The sequence below is a fragment of the Muntiacus reevesi genome, chromosome 16 (genome assembly GCF_963930625.1).
Source record: "Muntiacus reevesi chromosome 16, mMunRee1.1, whole genome shotgun sequence".
Lineage (NCBI taxonomy): Eukaryota > Metazoa > Chordata > Mammalia > Artiodactyla > Cervidae > Muntiacus > Muntiacus reevesi.
The window spans coordinates 54,735,019-54,755,250 of NC_089264.1; the positions used below are offsets into that span (position 1 = coordinate 54,735,019).

General features: G+C 37.9%; 1 protein-coding gene and 1 pseudogene across 3 annotated transcripts in view; one reads left to right on the top strand and one right to left on the bottom strand.

Moving 5' to 3' along the window:
• The window catches only part of KLHL5 (kelch like family member 5), an 83,325-nt gene that overhangs the window by 33,754 nt on the left and 29,339 nt on the right, over positions 1-20,232 (top strand). For all 3 annotated transcript variants that reach the window (XM_065907467.1, XM_065907468.1, XM_065907469.1), the window contains 4 exons: positions 2,937-3,119; positions 6,107-6,243; positions 6,741-6,937; positions 11,841-12,053. In XM_065907467.1, the coding sequence (XP_065763539.1) occupies positions 2,937-3,119; positions 6,107-6,243; positions 6,741-6,937; positions 11,841-12,053 (730 nt within the window). The remainder of the gene's footprint in view (positions 1-2,936; positions 3,120-6,106; positions 6,244-6,740; positions 6,938-11,840; positions 12,054-20,232) is intronic.
• On the bottom strand, positions 18,432-18,643 carry LOC136147810 (translation machinery-associated protein 7-like; annotated as a pseudogene).

Consider the following 20,232-nt stretch of genomic DNA (forward strand, 5'->3'; position numbering starts at 1 on the left):
TTAAAAATGTTATTTTAGAAGCACAAATAGTTGTTTGTTAATGTGTATGTATTTAAATAATTTTAATGTTTTACCATTATGCTCATTTTGAAAATAACAAGTATTAAGTTCTACTAGTTCATTTAAAATATTGAAAGAAATTCAGTTTACACGTTTGAAGTATCTGTTACGTATATCAGTGTTTTGAATCTGTACATTGATCACGTGCTGACTTGTATAATGTACGCATCTCTTCTCTGAAGTGTATCAGTGGCCTTTAATCCAGGATGTGTTAGAATCACCTGTAGGGCTTTAAAAAAATATGATGTTCAGGTCTCACTTCAGACCTGCTGAATCAGTCGTAAGGAATGAGACCTTGGACACAAAAGCTGAAATGCTTTCCAGATTATCTTGATTCATGTCTCAGATTGAAGAACTAAATACCTTGAAAGTTCTTGACAAGAAAAGAGATGGCCCCTTTATTAATTGGACTTATACCAACATCAAAGCTAGCCTGTAATAACTTAGTGATGTTAGTGTTATAAAGTTCTGTTGTTCTTTCAGAATTAAACATTAACGTGTGTTTTGATGATGGCAACTCATCACTCAAAAAACACTCAGCTAATTCATTGTCCAGTCATTACTGAGAATTTATTATAAAGCATAAGAAATGTGATGCAAAATATAGGAGCACTTCCCTCCCGCCAGCTTTACTTCACGTGTTCTTATTCTTCAAAGAATTTGGGCTTATAAAATCAAATGTTCAGAGACTTCCCGGGCAGTCCAGTGGTTAAGATTCCACACTTCCTGTATATTATCTGTGGTGAAACAGACCACCAGCCCAGGTGGGAGGCATGAGTCAAGTGCTCGGGCCTGTTGGGCTGGGAAGATCCAGGGGAATCGGGTGGAGAGGGAGGTGGGATGGGAGACCGGGATGGGTAATTCGTGTAACTCTATGGCTGATTCACATCAATGTATGACAAAACCCACTGAAAAATTAAAAAAAAATAAAATAAAATAAAAGATTCCACACTTCCTCTGAAGGGGGTCAGAGCTAAGACCCCACATGCCATATGCTCTGCTGTCACACACTCACACACAAAATTAGGTATTCTCATCTTCCCTCATCCTTAGATCACTGGTCCTCATCATCATTTGTCAGTATTTTGACAATAGAAAACTACATTTTATTGAGAAATGTTTTAAATCTTCAAATTGGTATTCATCCAAGTCAACTATTTGTTTTTGCTTATATTACATTTTACCCTAGATTTTAAAATAGCTTCTAATTCTCATTTACTTATATAGGCAACATACAGTTATACAGTACTCAATATGTTTTTATACTAGTGATCTTAAATGTAAAGTTGAGTATTTTATACTAGGTTTCCCAAGTCATTACACCAATAATATTCATATTGTGCAATGTAAACTTTCTAGATAATCTAATCTATATTTTGCTTCTATTATCATTATTCACAGTTATCCTCTAAGAACATTCTTTAGGACCCATATTTGTATGGCACTGAAACTGCGATGGGCTGGGAGGCTTTAGGTAGAGATATTTATTGTTCATGGCCCTGCTAACTTTCAAAGCTGATACATCTGAATCAACATGATTCTTACAGTGGATTCTTACAAGTAGAATCTGTGTATATAGTCCTAGTTATAAACACTTGTGTATATTTTGCCTCTTCCTCCATATAAGTCCTTGGTGCTCATGGTTAGAGAAAGAAAGAGTGAGAGATACACACCTGCTCTTGGCCACTTTAGCTAGGAGGTGACACGGTCCATTTCCACTATAAGACCACACCCATCTGCAAGAAAGGCTGGGAAATGCAGTCCAGCTATATTCTCAGGAGAAAAAGGGTTTTGGTGAATACACAGATTTCTCTGCATCGGCCCTATTTCTGCCATGGTCAAACTCTGACTTTTGGCAAAGCAGTTAATCTCCTTGGCTTCAGTTCCCTTTATTATAAAAGAGGCAAAGACTTTAATAAGGTTATTAGATATTTGTATTAAGAAAGTTCTCTTAAGATATAGCGAGGCTTGATTCAACAAAGCATTTATCAGAATCATAATATCCTTAAAAGTAGATCTGATGAGAAATGAGAACTAAGTTATGGCCCAGTTGGTGGTTTTGTGGTTAATTGCATAACCATGGGATATTGATTACTTGATTCAGGTAGTCTTGGAGACAGGATCTTAGGGGAAGGTGGGAAAGGGGTGGATTTAGGATTTCATTCTTAGTCTCAATCTTTTCACTTTTTCCATTAATAAATCATAATGAAAATATTGAACTCATACTCTTCACATTATAATTTGGAAGTTTCAAATAATTTTTAGATACTATCCAAAATTCTTTGGATTAGATCATCAAATTCTTTTAATTTGTAATCTAAGTTATAGGTTACACAGGCTTTTGAAGACTGACCAGAAAATCAAATGAATTATTTACAATACTGTTCTTATGATGATATATTTTGTATTGTAAACAGTTGTCTTACAAATGAACTATGAAACATAACCCATTTTTACATAAAGGATGGCTTGGATTTATATCTGCAAAATAGTTTAATTGCTTTCCTGCCTTCAAAAAGTGATCTCTTATACTCTTAAATATAATGTCGGAGCTATAGCTGTCAGTATGAATATAGTTTGGCACTTCTTCAGCAGAGATGTCATATTGACCAGAGAAGAGACCTCAAGTACAGGCAAAGAATACGTGTTATAGAGCTGTTAGCTAGAAGGTACCACGTTTACTAACAATGTTTGTAAGACACACAGACGATTTGATCTATCATTGATTTTAAAAGGAAAAATGATAGATGATTACACATTAATATTGACTGGTATCATTACTTCTGTCACATTTGACGGCTTTAAAAGGACTTAATAGGAAAGATATTTTTAATGTGTTCATAACATTTCAAAACATGTGTTCTCTTTCTTCTCAGGACTTCCAATAGCAGTCAGACGTTGTCATCCTGCCATACTATGGAGCCATGTTCATCAGATGAATTCTTCCAAGCCCTTAATCATGCTGAACAAACATTCAAAAAGATGGAAAACTATTTGAGACACAAACAGTTATGTGATGTAATTTTAGTTGCTGGTGATCGCAGAATTCCAGCTCACAGGTGATTGTTTTATAAATTTCTATATGTGTGAAATACTTCCTTGATCATTTAGTAGTGTATGTTGAGGTAACTCGTTCCAATTGATCATTCAGTGGAGTGTCTTGGTAAAGGGGTATATTTCATGGACTTTCTGCAAAGAAAACAGTGCATGTGAAATTATTACACACTGCGTGCTCAGTCGCTTTAGTTGTGTCTGATTCTTGGTGACCCTATGGACTGTGGTCCACCAGGTGCCTCTGTCCATGAGATTCTACAGGCAGGAATACTGGAGTGAATTGCCATGCCCTTCTCCAGGGGATCTTCCCGACCCAGGGATTGAACCTGCGTCTCTTAAGTCTCCTGCACTGCGGCAGGTTTTTGGTTTTGTTTTTTTTTTTTTTTTTACCGATTAGCGCTGCCTGGGAAGCCCTCTTACACATTTAGTGACCCCAAAAGTGTTACTTTCGCTCTGTAGAACCACACCAGCCTGAAGTCTGTCAGTATCGTTTGGTATAGCTTTCAGCTACTATTTAAGCCACACCCCACCTAATTTTACCTGTTGTATAACTTTCGGTAAACTCAGTGGAAATTGAAGTGGTGATCGTTTAGAAACAAACTGGTAGAATGGAGCGGCAAAACTGTTGAGTCTTAAAATAGTCAGCTGTATCCCAATTTCTTGGAGGAGGAAATGGCAACCCACTCCAGTATTCTTGCCTGGAAATTCCACAGACAGAGGCTCCTGTTAGGCTGCAGTCTGTGGGGCTGCGAAGACTTGGACATGACTGAGCAGCCACGCACATCCCAACTTCTGTTTGCTGACCTCCAGAAAATATGAAAGGCGGTAGTGCTAGGGAATAAAAGCATTTAACAGTAGTGAAGTATTACTTCTTTTTTTTTAAGTATTACTTTTTGTTGTAGAAAAGGAAATGGAAGCTGTTTAATAAAGAACAATTTTTCTCCTAATAATTTCATATTTAATTGTTCAGTGTTAATCACCATTATGATCCCAGAGGTTTTTTTTTTCTTTTTTTTTTAATACCATTCAAAACTAATTAACAGTGTGTCCCAAAAGTTTTGTTAAACCTTCTAAAGTGAAAGTAAAATTAGGAAGCATTGGGCTTGGTCTTATAGTCTTTAATGCCTGAATCAGCATACGTTTATTGAGATGCCACTTTATGTTGTGACCAAAAGTCCATGTTGTGAGTGTGGGTTTATTAGAGATATTTCAACCAGAGTTTCTAGAGGCATTTCAAATTTTCTGTTTCCAAAACAGAACTCAATACCTTACCTGCAACACCTGTGTAAGACACCATCATCTCACTTAGATTACTCATACAAGAAATTCCTAACCCATCTCCCTGTTTTCACTCTTTCCCCTACATTCTGTTTTCTACACAGCTGCCTGAGTGACCCAGTAAAATGGTACTCAGACGTGGTTGCTCCTCTGATCACACTTTCTACTGCTTCCTCTTGCAGCATGAAACCCCATGTCTTCCCCGCGGCTTCTGTGACCTAGCCTGCGGTTACTTCTTGACCATGCTGCCCCCATCTTACTCACTCTGCTTCAGCTGCTCTGACCCCCTCGTTGTTCCCTGCGTGTGGAAGGCATGCCGCTTCTGCCTTTTGACGTTTGCCCTGGCTATTCTTCTGCCTGAATGCTGTTCGCAAATACCTGTATAACTAATTCCTGCACCTCCTTAAACTTTTATTTTAAGTGCTCACCTTCCAGTGAGACCACCTATTTAAACCAACTTCCCATTTCCCCTTACCCTACATTTTTCCCCATGGCACTTATCACTTCTTGCCATCATTTAGAATTTACTTCTGCTGTGTATTGTTTGTCTTCTTGTAGACTGTGACTCCATAAAAGAAGGGATCTTTTGTCTAGTTTTCACACTAGAATATCTCAAAGTATCTAGATCTCTTTGCAGCCACATGGACTGTATCCCACCAGGCTCCTCTGTTCATGGATTCTCCTAACAAGAATATTGGAACGGGTAGCCATTTCCTCCTGCAGGGGATCTTTCCAACCCAGGGATCAAACCTGAATCTCCAACATCTCCAGCATTGGCAGGCGGGTTCTGTACCACTACTTCCACCACTTAAAATCTATTTTTGCATATATGTGACTATCAATAAATTTGGACAGAGACATACCTATTATATAATAATGTATTATTATAAAAAGATACAAAATATACTTTTGTATTGTGGTAACAAAGATACTATAATTTTATAACAAAATATAAACATTATAGTATACCCTCATTTAAAAATCATAAAAGTTAAAAATAACCAGCTAAAACCAGTGTCAGATGTCTCCCATGTATTTACTACTTGTATAATTAAAAAAAAAACAAACACCTTAGGTTGTTTTAAAAAACAAGAAGCTGGAGAACCTTTACATTTTTTTCCTGCATTTTATATATCATTAGTTTAAATAATATTACAGCTTTTTTTCAGGATGATAAAAAGGGATATTTGAGTAGTGAATGAGTAAATCATTTACATCAGCAGAAGACTTTCAGTAATGGAAATTTATTATTCATAGGCAAAGACTAGGAGTTAGGGAGCTTGGGATCACGGTGTACACACTGCCGTATTTAAGATGGATAACCATCAGGGACGTACTGTATACCGCGTGGGACTCTGCTGGATGTTTCGTGGCCGCCTGGACGGGAGGGGAGCCTAGGGGAGAGTGGGTACTTGTGTATGTGTGGTTGAGTCCCTTGCTGATGCCTGAAAAGGCTCACAGCATTGTTGACCAGCTGTACTCCAATACAAAAGTGAAAGTTAAAAAAGACCCAAACGGGAAAAACAAAGGAAGAGACTAGAGCACAAAGCAGTTTATCAAACTTAAAGTGCATTTCTTAGTACCGAACCCTTTCTGTGGGTGACAGAAGTTTCTTTAAACACAGAAGAAAAGGAAGGAAAGGAAGCAAAGCGTTGAGCCCTGAGCGCCGGCTTTGCCGTGGGCACTGATGGCCTCTCCTCTGCTGTGTTCGCAGGTTGGTGCTCTCCTCTGTCTCGGATTATTTTGCTGCCATGTTCACTAGTGATGTCAGGGAAGCAAGACAAGAAGAAATAAAAATGGAAGGTGTAGAACCAAATTCCCTGTGGTCCTTGATTCAGTATGCATACACAGGTAATAAATCTGAAAGTGTGAATTTAAAACCTCTTAGATTTATGTTGTATTATTAGATTTCAGATCTCTGCCTTTAATAAGCCTACCACAGTTAACAGTTCCACTGTTATAATGGCCACCCTTGGTGGTACCTCTATAGATAAAATCTCTGTATTAGAACCTTTAACGTGGTTATTATAATTAAGCTTTTGAATGATATTTTTACATGTTAATGTAATAATTTGATTAATTATACGAGGTTTTTCAATTTTTGCATTATTGCTTATCATTCTTTGAAAATTCCGGAAACAGGCAATTTTTTATTTTAGTAGAAGTCACAAAGCACCAGTAGCTTATTTTTCACATTTAGTACTTTTTTTCTTTTTGGAATGTCTTAAATCATCTATGTCTGGAATGCATGTAATGTGCTCTTAGAATTATTATTGTGTGCATCAATTACCTTATAAACCAAAGCTAATACAGTTCCATAGTTAATGGAATTTCTTTTTATCATTAAGGCCGCCTGGAATTAAAAGAAGATAATATTGAGTGCCTGTTATCTACAGCTTGCCTTCTTCAGCTTTCACAGGTTGTAGAAGCATGCTGTAAGTTTTTAATGAAACAACTCCACCCATCCAACTGTCTTGGAATCCGTTCTTTTGCTGATGCTCAAGGCTGTACAGATTTGCATAAAGTGGCTCACAATTACACCATGGTATGTATTTTTCAGAAAGCAGGCAGGCACGTGCTCTTGCCTTATTCTTAATTGTTGCAGGCTCATCTGCATGTTGCTGTTTTCCCATGGCTCTGCTGTATGTCTTGAGGTTCGGGTTCACTGTCTGGTGTCTCATATTTTCATTGAGGTCTGAGGGAAAAGCCCCAAGTAATATTTCTCCTGGATTTATAAGGCAGGCCTTAAATTATCACGGCCACTAGGAAGCAAAGCGGTATTTTAGAACTTTCATTCAAGATTTTCAATCTGCTACTTTTAAAAGCAGATTTCCCCTAGACAGTTTACCTTGTAGCGTATGAATGAATTTCAGAAATTATTCCCTTACTCCCTGATGGAAGTTGGTGATAGCGACAGTGTGTTTGTGCGGTGCTAGTACAGAAGATACGAGGATGGAAGGGGGAGGCTATTAAGGATAAATCTGACTATATGTAAGAAGTATTTTTAGCTACCTAGAAAGATGTTCCTATTGATTGTAGCAAATGCTGAAAATAAATCCCAGGGAGTTCTGATTCAGAAGGCTAGAGGATAATGGATACAAGTTGGTCTAGGACAGCAAGAAAATCAGGGCATGTTGAGAGCATGCTATTAGGACCAGCCTCCACCATCAAATAGCAGAGGGATTTGAGCAGCCGAGGTGTGTGGATTTTTAAGGAGTGACCATTTTGCCATGCGTGGGTTTTCATACCTGGGTAGTGATTGAAGATTTTTGCTTTAAATGCTTCATTTAGGGCAGCACAGCTTCTGAGAGAGGAAAGAACGTGAATATTCACACACACATACGTTGTTATCCACGTTACTGATTTTGTCAACATTTAAGAGAGATGTTTTTGTCTAACCTGTCTTCCATTCCCCATCTTTCCATTGAGTTGGTTCGTATGTGAAGGGATTGACCAGTATTTCAGGAATCTTGCACTGGAGAAATAGAAATTGGGAAAAAATTACAAGAACAGATGTTTATAACTATTGGGAAGATTAATTCTACCTATTTCATAGGCTTAAGCAAGGATTAAGTGAGTTAATAGAAGTTCAGCACTTAAAATGGTGATTGGTACACAGTACCAGTTATACAGTGATTGATACACAGTATCAGCCTGGTCATTAAATGACACCATCATCATCATCATCATTATTTAGATTTATTCTGTTCCACATAGTAGAGATCTATGTGAGTGAGCAAAAGCCCTCAGGCAAAAGCACAGCTTTTATGGATGTGATTCTCCCTGTGGTGTAACTGTTCCTGGGAAGTGTTTCTAGTTGATGATGTCAAACTTCTTCACGTGAAAAAAGAGAGATTGTGTGACAGGGCATTGCTGTACAGACCTAGCATGGTATCAGGTTAATGTCTTTATCAATTAAGTTCTTTGAAATATTCTCGCCCTCCCACTCCAGTCTTTATCCTTCCTAGTGGATTTCTCACTTTAACTTTTACACCTCAAGTTCAAATGCTTTTTGGAATAAGATGCATAAGTAAAATAAAGCTGGATTTTTTTTCTTCGTCATCAGTTCATAATTTAAGTAATATCTCTTACCTACGAAGGAGCTTTATTCACATGCAAATATTTGTATGCATTTAGGTCATTCTTATTGTTTACAGTAGAGGCATATTGCTGCCTTAAGGCTTAGATATAAGTTAAATCTAAATTAGCTTGTGTGTATAGAGCTATATTTATAGCCAGTTAGTTGTGATAGTTTTTTTCCTCAAGGCCATTATTTGACTTTATTCAGTTTCAACAGATACATAAAATTGAACTCTAATAAAAAGTAATTTAGAGACAGATTGTGTGATTTGAATTGTTGCTATGGGAACTGAATGAAAATGTATAGCAAAATTCAATCTTCAATTTGAATAAATCCCTCAGTAACTTCATTTGCTTAAAAACTATTCCAAAGGGGGAAAGAGCCTAGTGCTAGCAAGTGTTTAGTAGCATGATAGCTGTTTATATCATAAAATGGACTTAAAATATGAAGTAAGCACAGTGCCACAGAATGAAATCAATTGTCACAATTAGTAAATAGTGCACATACTTGGGATGTTCAGTCATCCTGCATGAATACAAGTAGGGAGGGATGAGCAGTGCCTTCTTGTAGCCTTGAGATATGGGAACTTTGCTCTTGTTTTGACTGCCACTGAACTTGGCGTGAAACACATCGTGTAACCTCTACAAAAAGTCCAAGACCGGCTATATCATTACAGATATTTAATGTCATTATGGAATAAATACAGACCTTTGATTTTTGCAGTTTTAAATTTGGTTTCTTGACCTAGAAAAACTATTTAAAACTTTGAATTTTGCTAAAATACCTGCTTCAAAACCAAATTAATAATTTTGAAAAGCACTTTGCGTTTAACCTTGAGTTCACTAGTATTTCCATAAGGTGTTGAAACTCTATTTTCACTTAATACAGATTATCCCAGAGTGGAATGGGCATTGCTCTGAAATAGATACATCAACAAATAGACTATCAAATGAATATTTGTATAATCTTTTCTCACTGATGAAATGCAGTTAATACCATTTGAAAGTTTGGCAATAGCTACTTCAGTGTTGTATAACTGTTGACTGTACTATACACTATACTTGTGAGCAGTTAGAAATGTGTATTATTTGGATTTCTTCAGAATCTCATTTAACATTAAATAATAAATATATTTCTATTTATCTGTGTGATCTTTGTCCCTAAAGTTTTTGATGCGTGAATAATAGCCAATTGAGTTGCAACCCCCTAGAGCTGAAGATTTAGGCTGTTTCTCTCTCTCTCTTTTTTTTTTTTTAATATTATAGGTAACAGTACAGAGAAGCATCAGCTTTTTTCCCCCCTCTTGTGAATTATTTACCAAGGATTAAGCTACTCATGGGATAGCTAGGAGTTGAGAGCTTCAACATTTTTATAGCTTTTGCTATGTGTTATGAAATCATTTTATAATGTCAGTATACAATTGAGTAGAATGATTTGTTTGAAGCCATTTCAGCCCTGAGGTTTTATTAAAATATATCTCTGAAAAATGATAATCAGTCATTTTAAAATAGATTCATTTGGGCATCTTTAACAAATCATGATGAATTGAAGCTATTGAATATCGTTAATTATTCATGTATGGTTTTCCTCTTAAGAATTTCTATGAAAGGAATGAAATGTCAACCCAAGATATATCTTTGATCAGTACCTAACTTGGGTTACTAGAGGCTATATGGAAAATATAATTCTCATTTTAATATAGAAGATAATTTTTGATAGTCCTTATCTCTAGCTCTAATTTAAATAGCTTAAGCTATTTTTAAACAGCTCTAATTTAATCAGCCTTAGCTTTTTTACTAAAACTCTGTGCTGAGACAGCCATAGTGCATTAAGAAGCATAAGAAAAACATTAAGGGACAATGCATACAGCGTTTGCATTTATGTTATAATTATATAAACAACCCATGCGTTAAGACTTGTACACCAGAAGACTATTTTCCTTCTCTTTAGATTGTTTAGCATAGTAGCTTAGTAAAAATTATTACTGCTGTTTCACACGTAAGGACATTTTTATCTTCCATTTCAAATTACAAAGAGCATGGTGTAAGAATGTGACCAGAACTGAGTCATCTTCAGTCTAAGATCCTGGAGTCCCAATACATTCTAAGTCAACATTTTTGTCTTGACTCTGAAATCTCTAGGGGGCTCCAGAGAGCTCCAGTTCTTTATGTCTCAGCACAGAAAGAATTCAGTGAGAGGCCAGTTCTGGAGCAGATGTCACACTTCCACCATAATTCCCCCTCAGTATTGAGCAGGAGAGTTTTCCTGTCCCTGCATGGACAGGTGGGACTGCCGTGGCCCTATGGAAATAGTATTTCAGGTCCCAGTACAATGAGGGTCTTTCACTTTGAGATGTCACCATTCCATAAAATGCTGTTGTTGTGTTTGACGTGTGCAGAGAGCGTGTCCTAGGGGGTCATTAACTTACTGAGCTCGCTGGGCAAGATGTGGGACTCAGGCCACCATTGTTTTATTGTTGGGGAGCATGTCTCATGCTTCTGTCTTATTGTTTTGTGGCTCAGCAAGGCTGCTTGGTTTTGTGGTTAAGAAAACCTGCTTTCTTGAGTGATCATTAACTTCCAGGAGTCTCCCATATTTTTTTTTCTACTTACAGTCCCCTAGGGCAATTAACTATTTAATCGCCTATGTTGTCCCTTTACTCTATCCCTATCAGCTCATTTTCCTATGAGAGCAAAAGAACTTTGTACATAGATCAGGTTCGATGAGATTAAAGTTTTCACATCAGACCTCAAACCCTTCGTGGTCTTATAAATAACATTAAAACACTTTAGAAGGCCAGTTTGGGTTTAGGATAGCTCCAAGGACTCAGGCTCTTGCCAGGCGGAGTCTGAGAAGACTTCCGTGGTCCAGAATGGGCTTGGAAAGTGTAGCCACCCTAGAAGCCATTTCTGGGTAAGAGAAATACTTCACTCTTACCCAGGTATTTGGCTCCCCTGTTGGCCAAATTCTTCTGCAACCACAAATCTGAACTAACCTTTGATGTTGGAGTATCATATAAAGTGTCTTCTCTCATTTTTTCCATCTTCCTTTGAAAGACTTGCCAAAACTATTCCCTAACTTGAGGAAAGCAATACCTAAAAGTCCTAAATTTATTTTTTAAATTGTGATATGTAATATATCACTTTAATCCTGCCTATACAGAGAAATGAGAATTTTAATAACAATTACAGTTTAAATGTTATTTTCTACTGTTTTTTTTTTTCTCCTTTTAAGCAACAATACATTGTTAGAAAGGGCTAAAGTATAAACTGTGTTTTGGCATCTAATTAAGAAATGTTTAGTTTCTTTTAAACCGTGATGGAAAGAAGAAACAGTATTGTTTATATGCTCTTTTTTTTTCCCCCAGGAAAATTTCATGGAAGTAATTCGAAACCAGGAATTTGTATTATTACCAGCCAGTGAAATTGCAAAGCTCTTAGCCAGTGATGACATGAACATTCCTAATGAGGAGACAATATTGAACGCACTTCTTACTTGGGTTCGTCATGATTTGGATCAGAGACGGAAAGATCTCAGTAAACTTTTGGCTTATATTAGGCTACCTCTTCTTGCACCACAGGTAAACTATTTTTAATTGTTTAAAATCAATGCCATAATCTTAACAACTTTGAGTAGACATCATTTCACACATCCCGAGTTCAACAAGACATGGATTGAAAATTCTTTTAAATTCCAGAAAATTCCAACATGCAAAACTTGAATTTGTTCTGTGCCAGCAACTATTACATAATATTTACATTGCACTTACAACTGTTTATGTAGGAATTGCATTGTATTAGGTATTATAGGTAATCCGGGGATGATTTAAAGTATATAGGAAGCTGTGCAGAGGTTAACTGCAAATACTACATATTTAAATTGAGATACTGGTATCCACATAGGTACCAACCCCCTGTCCCCAGAATACTGAGGGACTACTAATTACATTAATGTGAGCTAATTACAGTATGCTAATTACATTAATTAATGTACATTAATGTTAATTGTGTTAGTCGCTCAGTCGTGTCCAACTCTATGCAACCCCATGGACTGTAGCCCACTAGGCTCTTCTGTCCATAGGATTCTCCAGGCAAGGATCCTAGAGTGTTTGCCACTCCCTTTTCCAGTGGATCTTCCTGACTCAGGATTGAACCTGGGTCTCCTGCATTGCAGGCAGATTCTTTACTATCTGAGCCACCAGAGAAGCCCATTAATATTAGCTTGTCTATAGGTTTTTTCCTTAATCTGTTCAACGTGGTTGTTTTATGTATGTTCCTATGAAATGTTAAGGTGAAAAGAACCCAGAAAGTCTGACTGCCTAAATTGCATTCATTAAGTACCATCATTGCTTTGGGGTTAGTAATTTTATTTGACTCAGCTATAAACCTATCTTAGCGATTGAAGAATTAATAAAGGTGCTAATGAAAGGAACACTGAACTCTAGGAACCAGAAAATTTAGATTAATTCATGTGCCACACATTTATTAAGTATCCACTAAATGCTGGACTCTGATGATAAACAAATTAATGAGACATAGTTCTAAGTCTGACATTTTAAAACTCTGTGACTTGGCATGTTCACATACCTTGGTTTCTTCATCTGTCAAGTGGAGATCACATCCTTTCTATCTCACAGGATTTTTATGAGGATCAGAAAAGTGCTCTGAAATAAAATGTGCTATAAATAATGATAGTATATTTATTATCACTAATTTAGAATTGAGAGATACCTAATTGGTGTATTCAGGGCAATTAGTCATAACATATATACATGCAGGGTTTCCCCTTTTTACAGTTTCAGTTGGAATATACAAAAATTTCCTCTGCCTGCTTGGCTGCTTTGGAGAAGGAAATGGCAACCCACTCCGGTATTGCCTGGAAAATCTCATGGACAGAGGAGCCCGGTGGGCTGCAGTCCATGGGCTCACAAAGAGTCGGATGTGACTGAGCCACTAACACACACTTGCCTGCTTATTTTGAGGCCTTAAGTAGAGTCCTTGAAAGAAAAGAAAAAAATGAGCTATTACTGCTCAAGATCAGATTTTTTTGTTGTTGTTTCAAGTGCTGTGTGTTTTATTTGGTATGTATTTATCTTGAGCATTATGTATTATTTCCAGCTGTTGTGAGCAAAAGTTACTGTTTTTTCTCTACCTTACAGAAACAAAAATCAGTGTGATACTTTACAAGAATGACTTCCCTCTTCAGAGGTAGAATATTGTATGAATTCATAGGAGCGAAACTGTGTGACTTGACAATTCAGGAAAAATAACATCATAAAACATTTCTTAAAATCAGATTTAAAGAGGACTATTTTTACTGCTGTCCAGCCTAATTTTTTTCCTTATCCTTCTCTAGAGGAAAGAAAATAAAGTCTGAAAAATCCTAGTAGACTTTGAAAAGAACCTGTGCAATTAAATAACCTGGCAATTTACTTCAGCCCTGTAGTTTCAAATATTTATGATACTGTATTTGCATGATTCTCAGAGACCTTTAGAATTTCTTTTATCCAGGATACTGCTGATAATCATAGTCATAAGATCGTATGAGTTGAAAGGCATGTTGGAGATCATTTAGTCTAACACCTGTTGTACAAATGAAAGAACAGATTATAAAAGTAAAGCCATATGTTCAAAATCACAAAGTGATTGCATAAATCATATTCTTCTGCAGTGTGGTTATATTTGATTTTAGATTAGAGCTAATAAGAGACAGGGGCTTCCCTGGTGGCTCAGTGGTAAAGAATCCGCCTCCTAATTCAGGAGACGCAGAGGGACTAGGGTTCCATCCCTGGATTGGGAAGATCCCCTAGAGAAGGAAATGGCAACCCACTCCAGTATTCTTGCCTGGGAAATCCCATAGACAGAGGAGCCTGGTGAGCTATAGTCCATGGAGTTGCATAAGAGTTGGACATGACTTAGCGACTGAACAACAAGACTGAGGTAGACCTTGAACCCAAGTAAAGCTACATGCCTTTTCTACTGAACTGTTCTGCCTCTTGAATGTACTCCGTGTAAAACTGCTAGGTAAGGAGGATATCAGGTGGAGGAAGAAAACGATTAAAAAGCAAATCAGTAATTACAATCTAATGAGATGAAGTCTGTGATAGACATGGCATTATGAAAGCAATTGGAGTGGTCCACCTAGACTGATAGTGGAGAAGCTAGGAAAATCTCTGATGTGTCACTCAATTTGCAAGCCAAGTTAGTCACCCAAAAGAATGGGCATGATAGCCCAGAAAAGATAGGAGTCCTGGTTATGGAGCCATGAGCAAATATATCCTGTTCTGAAATCTGAAGCTAGCATGCATGGCTGAAGTTACAGAAACAAAAAGGATAATACTGAGAGATGAGACTGGTGAGTGAAGCAGACCAGATTGTGGAGGAATTCTAGGCATGCCAAAGAATTGGGATTTTTTTTTAATCTAAAAGCAATGAGGAAGCACTAATGGATTTTAAGTAGGGAATGGCATAATTATCCTTTTATTTTAGAAAGATCCTATGATTGCATTGCAGAGAATAGATTGGAGGGATCAAAGTAGGAACCTGCTAAGGAAGACTGTTGGATTCTGACAAGTGAATTAAGCACTTTAAAAAAAACAGTGGAGGTAGAGAAATTAATTACAACAGTCAAGAGCTATTTAGGAGGTAGGATTGATACACTGGAATGATTGAATGTACAAGGTGGAAAAAAGAAAGAGTCCAGAATAATTCTGATTTGTGCAACGGCATTGATGAAGGTGCTGTCAGTTAATACAGAATACAGGATGAAGCATTGATTTTGAAGGTGGGGAAGGAAGTAGAAGCAGCTTATTCCCAGAGCTTATTGACACCTTTAATCATCTTAGAGTCTAAGAAGACGTTTTAGAAACTACTGATTTAGGTTGTTGAAGCCAAGGAGAAGAGTGACACCAATCAAAGAGAACATAAGAGCACTAGAGGTGGAACCCTAGGAGATACTAATATTTAGTGGTAGTCCAAAATCTGCCTAAGTAACTGTTGAGTTCAGTTCAGTCGCTCAGTCTTGTCTGACTCTTTGCGACCCCATGAACCGTAGCACGCCAGGCCCCCCTGTCCATCACCAACTCCCAGAGTTCACCCAAACTCATGTGCATCGAGTCAGTGATGCCATCCAGCCATCTCATCCTCTGTCATCCCCTTCTCCTCCTGCCCCCAACCCCTCCCAGCATCAGGGTCTTTTCCAATGAGTCAGCTCTTCTCATGAGGTGGCCAAAGTATTGGAGTTTCAGCCTCAGCATCAGTCCTTCCAATGAACACCCAGGACTGATCTCCTTTAGGATGGACTGGTTGGATCTCCTTGCAGTCCAAGAGACTCTCAAGAGTCTTCGCCAACACCACAGTTCAAAAGCATCAATTCTTCAGCACTCAGCTTTCTTCACAGTCCAACTGTCACATCCATACATGACTACTGGAAAAACCATAGCCTTGACTAGATGGACCTTTGTTGGCAAAGTAATGTCTCTGCTTTTTAATATGCTGTCTAGGTTGGTCATAACTTTCCTTCCAAGGAGTAAGTGTCTTTTAATATCATGGCTGCAGTTATCATCTGCAGTGATTTTGGAGCCCAAAAAAATAAAGTCAGACACTATTTCCACTGTTTCCCCATCTATTTCCCATGAAGGGATGGGACCAGATGCCATGATCTTAGTTTTCTGAATGTTAAGCTTTAAGCCAACTTTTTCACTCTCCTCTTTCACTTTCATCAAGAGACTCTTCAGTTCTTCTTCACTTTCTGCCATAAGGGTGGTGTCGTCTGCATATCTGAGGTTATTGATATTTCTCCTGGCAATTTGATTCCAGCTTGTGCTTCCTCCAGCCCAGCGTTTCTCATGATGTACTCTGCATATAAGTTCATTAAGCAGGGTGACAATATACAGCCTTGATGTTCTTCTTTTCCTATTTGGAACAAGTCTGTTGTTCCATGTCCAGTTCTAACTGTTGCTTCCTGACCTGCATACAGATTTCTCAAGAGGCAGGTCAGGTGGTCTGGTATTCCCATAAATAACTGTAAGTAAGTATTAGTCGCTGAGTCGCACCCAACTCTTTGCGACCCCATGGACTGCAGCCCACCAGGCTCCACTGTCCATGAGATTTTCCAGGCAGGGCTACTGGAGTGGGTTGCCATTTCCTTCTCCAGGGGATCTTCCCGACCCAGGGTTTGAACCTGGGTCTCTTGCACTGCAGGCAGATTCTTTACTGACTGAGCTACAAGGGAAGCCCAAATAACTGTAGTACTATTAAAAAGAGATTGCACGTTCAAGAACGGAAATTTTAATATCATTAGATGCTGCAGAAAAGACAGATAAGGACAATAAATGCATTGGATTAGCCCAGTGTTGCTCGAAGTGTGTTCCCCAACTGTAAGATCAGTACCACGTGGGTAATTATTTAAAATGAAAATGATTAGGCTTCCACCTACTAAATCTGAAACTCTGGTGGTGGGGCCAAGCCAGTTGTGTTTTAATAAACCCTCAGTGCATCTGATGCACACTCAACTTTGAGAACCACTATCTTAGCCCAGGGAGTAGCAACGATGGAAGCCACATTGCTCTGTATAATTTAAACAAGTTAATAACACCTCTTTGAGCAATGGGGTTTGTTTTTTTTTTTTTTCCTACAGTGATAATACTGTATGGTACCATTATGGTATTTGGAGATGCTAGCAAGGTTCTTTTTTTTCCTTACTAAAAGTAAAGCGCAGATTTTGGAAATTAGAATTGTCAAGTGATAAAGTATTGAAGTAGACTCTAAAATCATCAAGAAAGTCTTGGATTATATTCTGAATGTTTTATTTTAAAAGATAGGAAAAGGATGAAATTGCTAAGAGAGTAGATCTGAAAAGCTCTCATCACAGACATGAAAGAAGATAACTGTGGGGATGAATGTTAACTGGACTTACTATGGTAATCATTTCCCAATATATAGATATGTCAAATCATTATGTTATACATCTAAAGCTAATGTTATATGTCATTTATATCTTAATAAAAATAAAAGTGACAAATGAAAGCAAAAAATGTCTAGTGTCTATCAAATAAATGACTGATTTTTTAAAAATTACCAGTACATCTAGTTACCTAAAGAATTTACTTTCATAAAATAATTCCTTTCTCATAGAGTTTTAACCCTACTCTGTTGGTAAGAAACATTCTCTTTTAGCCTAACTATAATGAGTTCAACCTACATATAGTCATTTTATTGTAGTGTCTCCTTAAAATAATATAGGAAATAATATATATTATTATAATCCTCAACCAAATAATCATTTTAATGTGGCTCTATTTTTAAACTCTGAGTAGTTTAAAAGTTTTTAAACCAGAAGATAGGTGTGTGTGGTTTTATTTTACCTTTGAAAGCATTCCGGGCTTTTCTGTTTGATCCTACTTTAAAAAATGTGGATGAAAGTGCAGTTCGTCCTCAAACAGCATGGGGATTATTCTGTGTATAACGTATTATCACCTGCCCTCCATCTGAGGTTCCCCCATATCTATGGATTCAACTAACCATGGATTGTGTCATACGGTAATATTTATTGTTAAAAAATATCTACGTATAAGTGGACCTTCATGGTTCATATCTGTGTTGTTCTAAGGTCAACTGCATTAGGGCATTATTTTAAATATTTTGATACCTTAATTCTTAATATTCCCAATGACTAGTCTGCATTACAAGTATCTTGGTCTCCTCTATTTGTTCTCAATTCTCATTGTTTTTTTACTAAAATTCAGAAATATAAAATGAATCACTATTTATCTTTAGCATTTTTTTAATTTACAAGTTTGTGGTACTAAAACACTTTTTTTTTTAAACAAAAGTTTATTCTTAAATGTACAATAGGTTCCAAGACAACACTTCATTCTAGCTATAGGCGGCAACAGATATCATGGCAGGGAATCCATGGTGTTTAAACAGGAATGGAACTAAGGGTCATCACTGCCTCAGGCACAAGGGAACAGCTTACTTTTTGCCAGATTTCTTAATTCCACCAGTGGCCAGGGGGCCTTTCCCTGCGGCCTTTGCTTTTAGCTCCTCGAGTTTCTTCTGCTCCTCCTCCTGCTTCTGCTTGAATGCCTTATCTTCCTCATCCATCTCCTTGGCTTGCTTCTTGGGCTGCTTCAGGGGCTTCTTCTTGACCACCTTCGCGGCCCGACATGGCGCCTGCCACCCCTTCCCCAGACCCTGCCACCGCCCAAAACACTTTTTAAAGCCTGTGGAGTTCATAAATCATTCACATTCTGTTTTCTCTAAGTAGTATTTGGGGGAAATATTACTAATGGGGAGAGATAGTTTTAGTGCAAATCATATCAGTTTAGTTCAGTCGCTCAGTCGTGTCCGACTCTTTGCAACCCCATGAATCGCAGCACGCCAGGTCTCCCTGTCCATCACCAACTCCCGGAGTCTACTCAAACTCATGTCCATCGTGTTGGTGATGCCATCCAACCATCTCATCCTCTGTCGTCCCCTTCTCCCTCCTTCAATTTTTCCCAGCTGGGTCTTTCTCCAGTGAGTCAGTTCTTCACGTCAGGTGGCCAGAGTATTGAAGTTCAACTTCAGCATCAGTCCTTCCAATGAATATTCAGGACTGATTTCTTTAGAATTGACTGGTTGGATCTCGTTGCAGTCCAAGGGACTCTCAAGAGTCTTCTCCAACACCACAGTTCAAAAGCATCAATTCTTCAGTGCTCAGCTTTCTTTCTAATCCAATTCTCACATCCATACATGACTACTGGAAAAACCACAGCTTTGACTAGATGGACCTCTGTTGTCAAAGTAATGTCTGTGCTTTTTAATATGCTGTCTAGGTTGGTCATAACTTTTATTCCAAAGAGCAAGCGTCTTTTAATTTTATGGCTTCATGGCTGCAGTCACCATCTGCAATGATTTTGGAGCCCGAAAAAATAAAGTCTGTCACTGTTTCCATTGTTTCCCCATCTGTTTTCCATGAAGTGATAGGACCAGATGCCATGATCTTAGTTTTCTGAATGTTGAGTTTTAAGCTAACTTTTTCACTCTCCTCCTTTGCTTTCATCAAGAGACTCTTTAGTTCTTTGCTTTCTGCCATGTGGGTCATGTCATCTGCATATCTGAGGTTATTGATATTTCTCCCAGCAGTCTTGATTCCAGCTTGTGCTTCATCCAGCCCGGCATTTCTCATGATGTACTCTGCATATAAGTTAAATAAGCAGGGTGACAATATACAGCCTTGATGTACTTCTTTCCCGATTCCACTGGTTCCACCTCAGTGGAGCTAGTGTGTTGTTCCATGTCTCGTTCTAACTGCTACTTCTTGAACTGCATACAGATTTCTCAAGAGGCAGGTCAGGTGGTCTGATATTCCCATCTCTTAAGAATTTTCCACAGTTTGTTGTGATCCACACAGTTAAAGGCTTTGGTGTAGTCAATAAAGCAAAAGTAGACGTTTTTCTGGAACTCTCTTGCTGCTTCTATGATCCAGCGGATGTTGGCAGTTTGATCTCTGGTTCCTCTGCCTTTTCTAAATCCATCTGGAAGTTCATGGTTCACGTACTATTGAAGCCTGGCTTGGAGAATTTTGAGCATCGCTTTACTAGCGTGTGAGATCTGAGTGCAATTGTGTCATAGTTTGAACATTCTTTGGCATTGCCTTTCTTTGGGATTGGAATGAAAACTGAACTTTTCCAGTCCTGTGGCCACTGCTGAGTTTTCCAAATTTGCTGGCATACTGAGTGCAGCGCTTTCACAGCATCATGTTTTAGGATTTGA